Source organism: Anolis carolinensis, chromosome 4, assembly GCF_035594765.1.
Source record: "Anolis carolinensis isolate JA03-04 chromosome 4, rAnoCar3.1.pri, whole genome shotgun sequence".
NCBI classification, from domain to species: Eukaryota; Metazoa; Chordata; class Lepidosauria; order Squamata; family Dactyloidae; genus Anolis; species Anolis carolinensis.
Window position 1 is genome coordinate 96,348,730 of NC_085844.1, and position 12,851 is coordinate 96,361,580.

Genomic DNA, 12,851 nt, shown 5'->3' on the forward strand with positions numbered 1-12,851 from the left:
CTCTTCTAGATTTTGTATAAGAAATCTTGTGCTATAGACAGAAATATGCAGAACTTTTGGTGACAGAACAAGATAATTTTTCTACTTCCCCTTTTTGAGCTATGATGTTTTATTGTTCTCATTTCTCAAGAAAAAGTTATCTTCTTACAGTTGTTTATGAATTCTCTTGTGAAGTATTAAAATCAAGAAAAAGTATTAGGATTAGGATTAGGATTATTATGCCTAAAACCCAAGTCTTTTCCATTCATAATGGCAACTTACTGAATTGAATTGTAACTAGAGAAAGAGATGAGGCCTCCAAAGGCAAGAGAGAAGGAAAAGAATACTTGTGCTCCAGCATCTAGCCATGTGGTCGGGTTAGCTAATTCATTGACCTGAGGAAGAAAAAAAATGAAGCTTTAAGTGAAGGTGATAATTTCACAGTTAGAGCTGACAGAAGATAAATTAACATAACTTAAGATGTGATTCTAGGCATGAAATCTGGTTAAGGTAAAAGAATTTGAACAGGGCATATTCCAAATTGGAAGCATCCTATTCTGGTGGTTCAAAGGTTCAATTCACAAGATAGGAAATAAGGGATAGTCAAGTTGAAAACACGCATTGCAGAGACAGGCAAGCAAGGCAAATGGCATGTGTGTAATTAATCCAGCAAATGTTTATGGAAATAATACTGTCTTTTATAAAGTCAGAGCGCTGGCCCATCTAGTCCATGACTGCCTACAAGCAGTGGTTCTCAACCTGTAAGTCCCCAAATGTTTTGGCCTTCAACTCCCAGAAATCCTAACAGCTGGCAAACTGGCTGGGGTTTCTGGGAGTTGTGGGCCAAAACACCTGAGGACCCACAGGTTGAGAACCACGGGTCTACAGGCTTCCAAATCTAGGCTACAAAACTCCCAGACATGGGGGGGGGGGGGGGGGGAAGAGATCATAGAGCAAAAATCAGTAGCACTGGCCCTTTCATGTCACCTGATCAATAGTTGACTCAGTAGAGATCACTTGCATGAAGCCCAGGATATACATTAAATTTGAGGTAGTAAATGTGTGTCATTTAATGAGCTCCCATCAGTCTTAGCACTACAGCTGAGAGATGATCAAAGTTGCAATTCAGCAACATCTGGAAGCTCACATATCTCCTCTTGTAAGCCATCTGCAGAGTAGAGGAGTCAACAATCTTCCACAAATGCGAATATAGCAAATAAAGCAGGAATCAAGCCACATTGCCTCAATTTTGTTCTTATGTGTTTTTTTTTAATTGACCTTTAAGGGGAGGACTTAATGAAACTCAGAACATAAGCAAGGTAAACAAATGCTGGAAATCTACAATTTCTAGTCTTGTGATAACACCGTTATTTTTTCAGTTGCACAATTAGTCACTTTGAATCTCCTGTGGGAGAGATAAAGCGGGATATAAATAAAATAAATAAATCCAATGAAATAATTTTTTTTTAAAAAAAAATATCCACGTAATACTTACATCAGGTGTGAAAAGAAATACAATTCCACTGACTGAGCCTTTGAGTGTTAAGCCACGGATCAAGAAAATTGTAAGCACAACATAAGGAAGTGTTGAGGTTATATACACAGCCTGGAAGGGAGAAATGTGTACAACTGAGTACATAACACCCACATATTTCTTTTTGCTATGCTTACCTCTTGCCTTCCTTCTGTTTCTCCTTCTATAGAGATCTCCAGCCTTAAACACTACTACTGCTTGTACTGCCTATGCTTAAGATCAATCAAGATTGGAGAACATAACAGACAGAGCCATTTGAGTTGTGCAACTACTTCCTGATCCAAATAAATTTGGGAATTGGTGTTTTTACAATGCATAAATGGAGCCTCCAGTGGCACAGTGGATTAAACCGCTGAGCTGCTGAACTTGCTTACCAAAAGATTGGTGGTTCGAATCCGGGGAGCAGGGTAAGCTCCCACTTTTAGCCCCAGCTTCTGCCAAACCAGCAGTTCAAAAACATCTAAATGTGAGTAGATCAATAGGGATCACTTCAGCGGGAAAGTAAGGGCACTCCATGCAGTCATGCCAACCACATGACCTTGGAGGTGTCTATGGACGACACCGACTCTTCGGCTTAGAAATGGAGATGAGCACGAACCTCCAGAGTCGGACACAACTAGGCTTAAGATCAGGGGAAAACATTTACCTTTACTTATAATGCATAAAGTAACTCAGGATATATTTTTTAAAGATGGGATGCAAATCCTGAAATGAATAAAATGTTGTCTCCCATATTACTGAAATTTAACTTATCAGCTTATTAGAGAATAACATTATTTTTTGTGGTTACTTTTGGACGTATCATGCTGATTGCATTATAAACTACCACAATGATTTAAGCGTGAGGTGGATCGGTTTCCCTGAAAAACTGCACAGAGGAGGGCAACACTTGGCATAAAAATGTGAGCATAATCTTTAGCTTTCCTATAGTGTAATGATTGCCACAGTCAGCCCTCCCCAAAAGATGGCTTTTTTGGCCCTCGGCCTCTCTTCTTTCTGTCCAATAAAGAGGAGGGTGAATTGTAACTCCAGGAAACCTCCAGGAGCAGCAATTCATCTTATAAATGGTGAATCCTCAAATGATAGATGCCATCTGAAAAAGGAGCCACGTGAATCATAGGAACATAGCAAGGAACCGCACCAATCAATCCCACTCCTTATTTGTTTTTTACACAGATGCAGAGTGAGACTGGATTATATAAAAGCAGCCGCCACATTGCAGTAGCAATATAGTAACCTGGTTCCTTTCTATGCATACTTACAAATTACTGTTTCTAAACCAGCAATACTTACTAATATAAGCTTCGTAACAGCACCAAGGATAGCAAATTATCCACAACTTATAGTTCCCACATCAAAACTATGACATTTATTTCTACCAAGGTCAGGATTAGACATTTTGTAGCATTTTGAAACGTATGTTTACTCAATGAAATGAATGTTTGGATTGTGACAGGGAAGATTTGCCAAAGAGAAGTAGCAGGCAGCAAAAAGTTTCATCTTTCTCAGCATTCTTATTCTTTAATCCATTACCCCTGTTCCCTGCTTACATCCTCCATCACTGAGACAGGCTGTGTGCATGTGCAAGGGTTTTAAAGAATAACATTTCCACTGATATGACTGTTCTGCAGAAGAGAAGAATGAATGATATAATCCTAACCTGGTCCCCACTTTTTGGCCTTCTGGGAAGAAGAGATTTATAGGGGAGGGGAGGCACAATCTTCCTGTGGCAGAAAATCCATTTCTTTCCAGGGGGCCTTCCAGTTCTTGCAGTCCCACTGTATCATTTTATGAGCATCCAGCCAAAGTGGATGGGTAGGGGATGGAGGAAAGAAACGTTACTTTCTGGTCCTCTTTGGAAATGTAAATCCCTTGGCTCCCTCTTGCCATCTGGTTCCTGCTGTCATAGGTTGCTTCTATACAGGCATTTGATCCAGAGTATAAAGAGGTCTTGAAAAATCTGTCACCTTCCGGAGAGCATCCACCTGGCCCTGTGGCCCTAGAGCAATCTTCCCAGGGCGTCCGCATTAATCTGGAACGATCCAGATTGGTGGGACATCTGCCAGAAGTTTTCCACCATCCACCCCCCAGGTAGCTGCAGAGATGCACTGCAGCGCATGCACAAAGTGGAAGAATGTCTGGGTTTTTTAAATGCATCACATGGAAATTTCACCAATTTTCACATTTTCCACATGCCTGGGATATAACAGGGTGCATTGCAGCTCATTTTTCAGTGGAACCCAGACTTTTAAAACTTGTTTAATGCGGTTCTACCCTGTTGGAGACTAGCCTGGAGGGGAAGTAAAGGAGAGAATTCCAGGAGAGCAATAAAACAAGCCTTTTATTATTATCACAGCTGATGATAAGGCAAAACAGCTGTAGGTACCCATTTTGTGGGTCTGTACCATGCAAATGGCCGTCGCAACATGTGCATAACAAACAAAGTATTTTATATCTCAGCTTATCTAAAATTGACCAATGGCTGAGGGTCTTCCTCACCTTCCACACCTACTTGGCACAAGTGATACCAATGACCTAACTTGTTTACTCTGAGCTTTCTTCTTTCTTTGGAACTTCCTGGAGAAAGGTACCAGCCCCCAAGAAGGGAGGAGCACAGGCCCTGTGTTGCACATACTACTTTGGTTCATACAAAGTGCTTATATTGTCTAAAGGCTATATGATATATGCAGAGGCAAATCTACATAGGCAATAGTTTACTGTTTTTCTGGCTTATGGTCCCTACACCCGAATAATCGCAGTGCATCATTTGGCCATCCGCCCCCTTATAATCCACTTCAATGTGGAGATGGGGCCTTTGTTTACATACTCTCCGTTCATGTGTTTTCATAACTTTGGGCAGTCTTAGCATGAGGTGGATTCAGTTTGGAGAAAAACCAGGCCTGCACGCCCATCATCCTCATTGTGGGAGTCCTCTCAAAGGACCTTGGGGATCAAGGCAGTAAGGGAGGTGCACAACTTGAAGAATATTGGACTGGATTCACTCCTAGTTGAGGGGAACCATGTAGTTATTATCACCCTTGTGTCACCCACCATGGCAGCTAAGCTGGGCCCTTAATGACTGGATCCACAGACCTATATCAAACCATCCTCTGTGGTTGCAAACAAAGCTGTAAGCCTTTTCAGCAAGTTGTTTAATGTTGTTCTTTGTCCATACTCTGCTCTCCATTCGCCACTAGATCTGCAAGTACCTTTCCTGTTGTTTCAATGCCTCTGATGGTGCACACGTACAGCACTCCCCAGGCGCAAGCCAAACTCAGCAGAAGCCACCACTGCACAGTCCCAGAATAATCGATAGAAGTGGAGATGTTTAAGGTCTTCCTGTACCAAAAATAATCAACAGCAGAACTCCTTGCACACTCATCTAGAAAACCTTAAACCAAAGAAACATAGGGGGTTACAATCCAGCCAAGCATTGTTCATTGCATCAAAATGAATATACCAGTGCTCATGCACACTTTCCATACATTTTAACATAATTCCCCCAGAAAAACATCTTGGACTCTAAACCATAAATTTTCTTCAGAAAATTAATAAATGGGAAAACAGCAAATTCCAAAAGATAAAAACAGATTACGAAACATTAAGATGTGTTAATGGGTCCTCATATTAAACACAGGGAATGGGACAAGTCCCTTTCAATCAATCAAGGTGAATTTTAATCAAGCAATCAGTACAGTTTTGAAGGAAAAACATCCTTTCTTTGTTTTTAAATGATGCTATAGCATTTTTAAAGGTGAACCTGCACTTTAGAATTACTTCAATTTGATACTGTTTTAACTGCCTTGGTGCAATACTATGGAATCAGTGTAGATACTAGAGGTCTGCAAAAAACTCAGATGAGTCAGAATTTATAAGAAAATTGAAAGTTCTGTAAGTCAGAAGCCATTCCAAAGTGTTTGCATGGGCCACGCCAAAAATGTAAGGATCAAAACTTCCCCATAACTTTTTTGTTTTAATTTTGTAAAGTTCAGAAGGCTCCCAAAGTCAGTTTCATTCAGTGCAAGGCAAGAAAGCAAGTTGAGCTAGTGAAAGGAAGCATAAGAAAACCTACCTACCTCCTTTGCCATTATTTTCCCTGTAAATTAATGACTTATCCATGTGAAGATTTAATGGCTGGCTTCTTGACGTGAAGACAGGGAGCATTGCATTTTGGGAACAACACAGAACTAGGAAAATGTAGTTTGGGAAGGGAAGGCGCTCTATGCCAAAGAATTCAAAAAGCTCTGCCCTAAGCTGCATTTCCCAGTATGCATCAGAAACAAAATGCACCAATCAGGAGAGGGGAGAGAGACTTGTCCCTCCCCCTAAACAGTCAGTTTTTCTCAAAACTTTTTTAAAAATCCCTAAAATCAGTAGATGTATGAGTATTTCTGAAAGTTGGGGGGAATCATCTCCTGTAATCTTGTGTCATTGGATAGAAAATTCAAGGAGTTACCTCTTGTAGTTCTTTCAAAAATGTTGTTTATAAAAACATTGAAAATTTGCCAAAAATCAGTGGATAAGTGAAATGTTCTGAAATTTTGTGAGCAAACAATGGTAAATGTATTCTACCATTGAATCAAGTTTCACTCCAATATCTTTAAAAATGAGGGATGTAGGAGCCCCTGAGGTTTTCCCAATTATAGTAATTTAATTATGTGCATGCACAATTACTGTAATGAAATAGTAACAAAATTTCATTAGTCTCATTATATTAATGAGTTTTCACTAAGTATACTTTAGAAACACTTTAGCAATGAACCACCAGCACCACCCAGTTTTGTAAGTACTTTTGAACAATTTTTAATGGATTGCATATCCCTAGTACATACACCTCAGAAGTAGCATTCTCTAGAAACTGAAGGAAGGATTTCTAAGATGATACCCAAAATCTGACTTGTTTATGTGTGTATTAGACCTAATCAGTGATGTCTGAGCCCAACTAATCTGGAATACTTCCAATCAGTAAAAATGTGTTAGGCAATTCATATAATACATGTATTAATTAAAGTTGTAGCTCTGTTTAGAAAGTCAATATATCAACAAAGGTTTGTTTAAACCAAACATGTTTAATAAAACATAACAATATGATTCATCTCTAATTTGCAGTAGATAATAAAGGAAGTGCTATACATGTTTTAAAATTAAAACAAACAAAAACTTGATTTTTTTAAACTTTATTCCCACTGAGGCATTAGATCAATGATAACATTAAAGAATAGCATTGACCCCAACATGCTAAAAATGAAATTGAAAAAAAAATTCCTCTTATGACTGGCAAATATATAAGCTTTTGCGGTTGATAGTCGATTTTTTCAGATGCATGAAATGTTTTACGAAATACTGCACAATGAGAAGTGTGATTGAATTCAGTAAATGATTAGTGTGTTCACAGTCACAATACCATTATTAATACTGGCCAATGTGTTTATTATTAACAACAGGCATTAGAATGCCATTTTCATTATTGACACTAGCCTAAAACTTTATTATATTAACCACACTGGCCAATGTTGTTGTCACTGTATCTTCTGTATTTCATGTTGTTCACTATTTAAAAATTCACACAATGCTTTGCATATATATATATATATCTGCAATACCCTAAGGCAAAGGTTTCCTTGTCAAGATTTGTCAAGGCGGTTTGTTTTTGCCTTCCTCTGAAGCTGAGAGAATGTGACTTGCACAAGGTGGGTTTCCATGGCTAAACTAGGATTTACTCCCTGTTCTCCAGGAACAGAATCCAATGCTCAAAAACAACACCACGCTGGGTTCACAGAAATTTATGCCATAATGAATTTGTTCATATTAAACGAACCACCGTTTTGCAGCACTGAGGTGAGTTTCCATGGCTAAACCGAAAGGCACAGAGGCCTTTCAAAACACAAAAGAGCTTAACCGAATATAGAGGCACAGATGTTGAATCAATCCAATAAATCCCCCTTTGGAAAGACTTCCACATGAGAGACACTATTATTAAGAAATAAGGGACTGCCACTTATGATTAGCATTCATGCCATGGTCCATACCTGTGTTGTTTGAATTGAGAGGACACTGACTCCAGGGGAGTGGTTCTTGGAACGAGTTGAAGAAATACCACATCACCCAGGCAATAATTGTATTATAGTATAGACCCACAAGGAAAGAGACCAGCATTGCTGCTAAACCTAATGGAGCAGAAGAAAAGACTTGAGATACATCATATTTTGTATCATTTTAAAAAATTACGACTATGGTATATTTAAAATGAATTTATAGAACAACAGAGTGAGCCGGAGGGAGGGAGGGAAGAAAATGAAATGGTCCTATACCTTCCTTACGGCAAAATAGCAAAACTGTGAACAAATTATCAATGGCAAAGGACATCTTATTGAAAACTGGAATTTGGTTCTTGACCCAAAAAAGCTGATGTTTATCAAAGTCCCCAAACCAGGAAAGCTGGCCGGTTTGGAAGATTGCAAAACTCATGTGCTAGGGCTTTTGGAAAAGGTCTTACCAGGGGGGATGTTTCTTTCTGACATAGATACGGTTGAATATTTAGATAACGATCAAAAGCATGTAGATGTTATAGTCTCCCTTGTTGACCCTAATATAGCCAAATTTGTTATAAGAACCAGAGACCTTTTTCTAAAACAAGGCATGGTTATTACAAGATTTTTTAAACAGGTTCTTATCCAAAAGGTCCCTGATGACACAATGTCAACAGAGGAACAGAAATCAGATATGAAGGAAGGAAATGAACAGAGGTTGTATTTCCATAAAGCCCAAGCAGTCCAATCCGCAAATGGTGAGGATGACACTCATGGTCAGGATTATGTTTAGTGCTGAGGAACAGTCTCTGATTTCGTCCTTCGCAGATCTGCCAGGGAAGGAGCAAAGCCAAATCATAGAAAGGCTGGAGGCACTAAGTTGTCTTTTGAAGAAAATTAATACAAAATGCCAGTACTCAAATGAAGGAGGTCTTAAGGAAACAATTGAGCAGCAGAGACCAGTTCCAGATAGCACAAACCTTCCTTACGGGTCACTCTCTACATGGTTTCAATATATATTTCCCCCCTTTTTTAAAAAAAGGGGGTGCGACTATTATGTGAAGACATTTTTGCAGTGTCTGAAGGTAACCCCATAGCTACAAAGGAACCCTCACACCTGCCGACGAGACCTACGGGGCCTCTCTCAGCTGCCAAGACAGACCCTGGAGCTGTCACCAGCATAAGCATACAGGACCTCCCTCAGCAGGCGAGGTAGTCCTCATAGCTCTTCCCAGAAGCTGAGTGAGGCCTTGCAGCATTCACTGGCAGACACACAGGTGTGTGATCTTTCACCCCATAGCTCTCGTGCCTTTCCCCCGCCCATGTGCCTGCCCCTCAAAGTTATGGGAGTTTCCCTCGAAGCCCCGTGGCTTCAAAGTGCATGCACATGGGCAAGGGTTGCAACTATTTTGCAAAAAGGGAGGTGCGACTATTATGCGATGAAATAATGATATTTCTCATTTGAAAAACTGCTTAATAGTCCAGCAAGCATGAAGCTTCAAAATGAGTACATGTAGAAAAGAATTTGCTGAAGAGAGAAGAGAGAAATGTATGAAATTCGTTTAGATTTTCCAATAAATATTAAAGAATCAAGTGTTGATGAAAGGCCCATCTTATCTGTCAGAACGTATCTCCCCCTACGAGCCCGCCCAAAATCTAAGATCATCTGGGGAGGCCCTGCTGTCAATCCTGCCTACTTCGCAGATGCGATTGGCGGGGGCAAGAGACAGGGGCTTCTCAGTGTTGGCCCCCAGGCTGCGGAACTCCTTCCACAGTGACATCAGATCTGTCCCCTCCCTCATGGTCTTTAGGAAGAAACTAAAAAACTGGTTGTGGGACCAAACCTTTACTCAACAGCAATAAGAGACATTGAACCATATGTGCAATGAAGAATTGACATTGGACTGGCCTTGGATCGATGCTTTCGGATTGTGTGATTTTAACTGTCTTCACTTGGGATGTTTTAGATGCTGTGGGTTTGACCATTTTTAACACTATGTTCATTGTTTGTATAGTATGTTGTAAATTGCTTTGGGTCCCCTAGGGAGGAAGGTAGTATATAAATTATATAAATAAATACATACATACCCTGTTTCCCCTAATATAAGACATCCCTAGAAAATAAGACCTAGTAGAGGTTTTGCTGAATTGCTAAATATAAGGCCTCCCCCGAAAGTAAGACCTAGCAAAGTTTTTGTTTGGAAGCATGCCTGCCAAACGGAACACCAGAGCTTGCAGGATCGGTAAATGTACGTACCATAAAGTGTTGTACATGGAAATATTTGTAGTAACAAGAAATTCTTGATAGGATTCACAGTTTGTCTGGTTATGATGACAACTACTGTACAGTATATAATAAATGTTCATTTTTTTTGTTCAACAATAAATGTGAATTCTTCTTCATGGAAAAATAAGACATCCCCTGAAAATAAGACCTAGAGCATCTTTGGGAGCAAAAATTAATATAAGACACTGCCTTATTTTCGGGAAAACACAGTACATACATACATACATTCTTCAAAAAATAATTCAATTGCTTCTAAAATTAGATAGCAATTTGAAGTTTACTTACTATAACTTGGGGGCAGGGGGTCTACCTGTTTGACACAGGTTTATTCTAAGATGGGCCAGACTCTTGTCAGTTTGTTACTTGGTTGTTGTTGTTTTGTAAACTTACCTACTCCCTTCAAGGCTGGGTGGACAGCACTCCAGACTCCCACACTACATTTTCTGAGTCTTTGTCCAATGGCAAATTCAAGATGGAGCAATGGGATTCCTTCCAGAACAAGCAAAATGAGGAAGGGGATCATAAACGCTCCTAGGAGGATAAAACCCAAAATGAGTACGTTATTTGTACAAAAGGACAACTGGAGCTAATGGCCCTAAGAATGACTTATCAACAAATAGAAAAACAAATACAAAAACAACTGAAAGGAATCTTAATCTGAATTACATATATCTTAAACATTATTTTACAAGTAAGCAAGTTAGAAATGCTACTAATTACATTACATGACTTCCGCTCCAATCACATGCCTGGCTTTTTAAAAGTGAAGCTCAGCCTGAAAAGATTACACCTATAAACAAATTGAGTATCCCTTATCTAAAATGTTTGGCAGCCCAAAAGATTTGGGATTTTGGATTTTTCCAAATTGTGAAATATTTGTATTTGTATATATGTACTTAGGAGCCCCGATGGCACAGTGGGTTAAGCCGCTGAGCTGTTGAACTTGTTGACTGAAAGGTCGGTGGTGCAAATCTGGGGAGCAGGGTGAGCTCCCACTGTTAGCCCCAACTTCTGCCAACCCAGCAGTTCGAAAACATGCAAATGTGAGATCAACAGGTACTGCTCTGGCGGGAAGGTAATGATGCTCCATGCAGTCATGCCAGCCACATGACCTTGGAGGTGTCTATGGACAACACCGGCTCTTCGGCTTAGAAATGGAGATGAGCACCAACCCCAGAATCAGACATCACTACTTAATGTCAGGGGAAAACCTTTACTATATGCACTTAATGAGATATTTTGGAGACAGGACCCAAGTTGAATCACAAAATTCATGTATATTTCATAGAAACTTTACATACATAGCTAGAAGGCAGTTTTATACACAATATTTCAAATACTTTTTTTTGTAAAGTAAATTTTTATTGAAAATAAAATAAATTTATTTAACATAAAAAGTGGGGGAACAATCCAAAAAGAGGAAAGTGGGGGGGGGGGGGAGAGTTTAAAGGAGGAAAAGAGAGAGAAGAAGAAGAAAGAAAGAAAAGAAAATGGGTGTGTCCTTCAATTCTTCTTCGTGGTGGAAAAATAATTTTCTTCTTCTGTTTGTTTGATACTTTTGAGCATGAAACAAAGTTTGTGCACACTGAACCATTAGAAAGCAATGGTGATACTATTTCATACATCCATAGGCCGGGCTGTGGTGCAGGCTGGTTAGCAGCCAGCTGCAACAAATCACTCTGACCAAGAGGTCATGAGTTCGAGGCCAGCCCGGTGATTGCATCTGTCTCTGTCTCTGTTCTATGTTATGGCATTGAATGTTTGCCTTATATGTGTAATGTGATCTGCCCTGAGTCCCCTTCGGGGTGAGAAGGGCAGAATATAAATATTGTAAATAAATAAATAAATATGGAGAATTTTGGAGTATTTTGGAGTATTTTGGAATTCTAGGTAAGGATGATCAACTTTGAAGGATGGAAGCTGGGTAGGGGGGAACCATTGCTTATTGCAGAAGCCCTATAATCATACTGAAGGAGAATGGCAATTCTGGATGACCTACACAGCTAAGGTTGGATAGATTGGCTGATACAACCCAAACTACAATGACAAGAAAATAACATGTGGACTAGCATTTCAGTCTCCAGTTGGTTGTAATTGAACATATTCTTTCTAGAGAAGACCTATACTGTTATTATAAACAAATAAATTCATGTAGGCTTCTCCAGATAGAACAAATGTATCAGATGATTGTGGTATTTGTTATTGCAGTTCTTGGGGTTTGTTTTTTTTGGGGGAGAGCACTGCTTCATTGGGAGCCCCGGTGGCGAAGTGTGTTAAAGCACTGAGCTGCTGAACTTGCAGACTGAAAGGTCCCACGTTCAAATCCAAGGAGTGGAGTGAGCGCCCGCTGTTAGCTCCAGCTTCTGCCAACCTAGCAGTTTGAAAACATGCCAATGTGAGTAGATCAATAGGTACCGCTCCGGTGGGAAGGTAACGGCGCTCCATGCAGTCATGCCGGCCACATGACCTTGGAGGTGTCTACGGACAACGCCGGCTCTTCGGCTTAGAAATGGAGATGAGCACCAACCCCCAGAGTCAGACATGACTGGACTTAACGTCAGGGGAAATCCTTACCTTACCTTATTGCTTCATTATCTGGGTGGAGGCCACAAGAGGGAAAAGGATAGTCCATTTTATGGGGGGTGGAGGGTGGGTTGAAGGAGTAAAACCATTTCCCCCTTGTTTCCTGTTATTCTCCCCCCTCATGTGCCCATTGTGGAAACAACCCTTATTTATTAAATGGGAAGTGGGGAGCAAAAATGAAGAAAATTGTTTCCTCCTTTAACTCCCCCCCCCCCAAAATGGACTAACCTTCTCTGTCTAGGCCCGCTTTTGGAGTCTGCCCAGATAATGAAACAGTACCATTGGTTTTTTAAAAAAAATACCGTAATCATGTTTTCTTTGGTCTGGTCTATTTTTAGAAATGGAGAAAAAAGCACCTCCCCAGAGCCAGAGATGAGCACCACCTCCAGAATCTGGAAATGAAAGGAGAAGCCTTTGCCTTGCTTGTGTTTGTATGTAT

At 40.0% G+C, this 12,851-nt stretch overlaps 1 protein-coding gene across 1 annotated transcript in view; it reads right to left on the reverse strand.

Moving 5' to 3' along the window:
- Window positions 1–12,851, reverse strand: part of slc6a19 (solute carrier family 6 member 19) — a 29,156-nt gene that overhangs the window by 12,174 nt on the left and 4,131 nt on the right. Inside the window, exons 2-6 of the mRNA XM_003219814.4 lie at window positions 10,220–10,360; window positions 7,543–7,680; window positions 4,723–4,904; window positions 1,475–1,585; window positions 262–374 (exon numbers count right to left, since the gene is read on the reverse strand). Coding sequence (XP_003219862.1) covers window positions 262–374; window positions 1,475–1,585; window positions 4,723–4,904; window positions 7,543–7,680; window positions 10,220–10,360 — 685 coding nt within the window. The remainder of the gene's footprint in view (window positions 1–261; window positions 375–1,474; window positions 1,586–4,722; window positions 4,905–7,542; window positions 7,681–10,219; window positions 10,361–12,851) is intronic.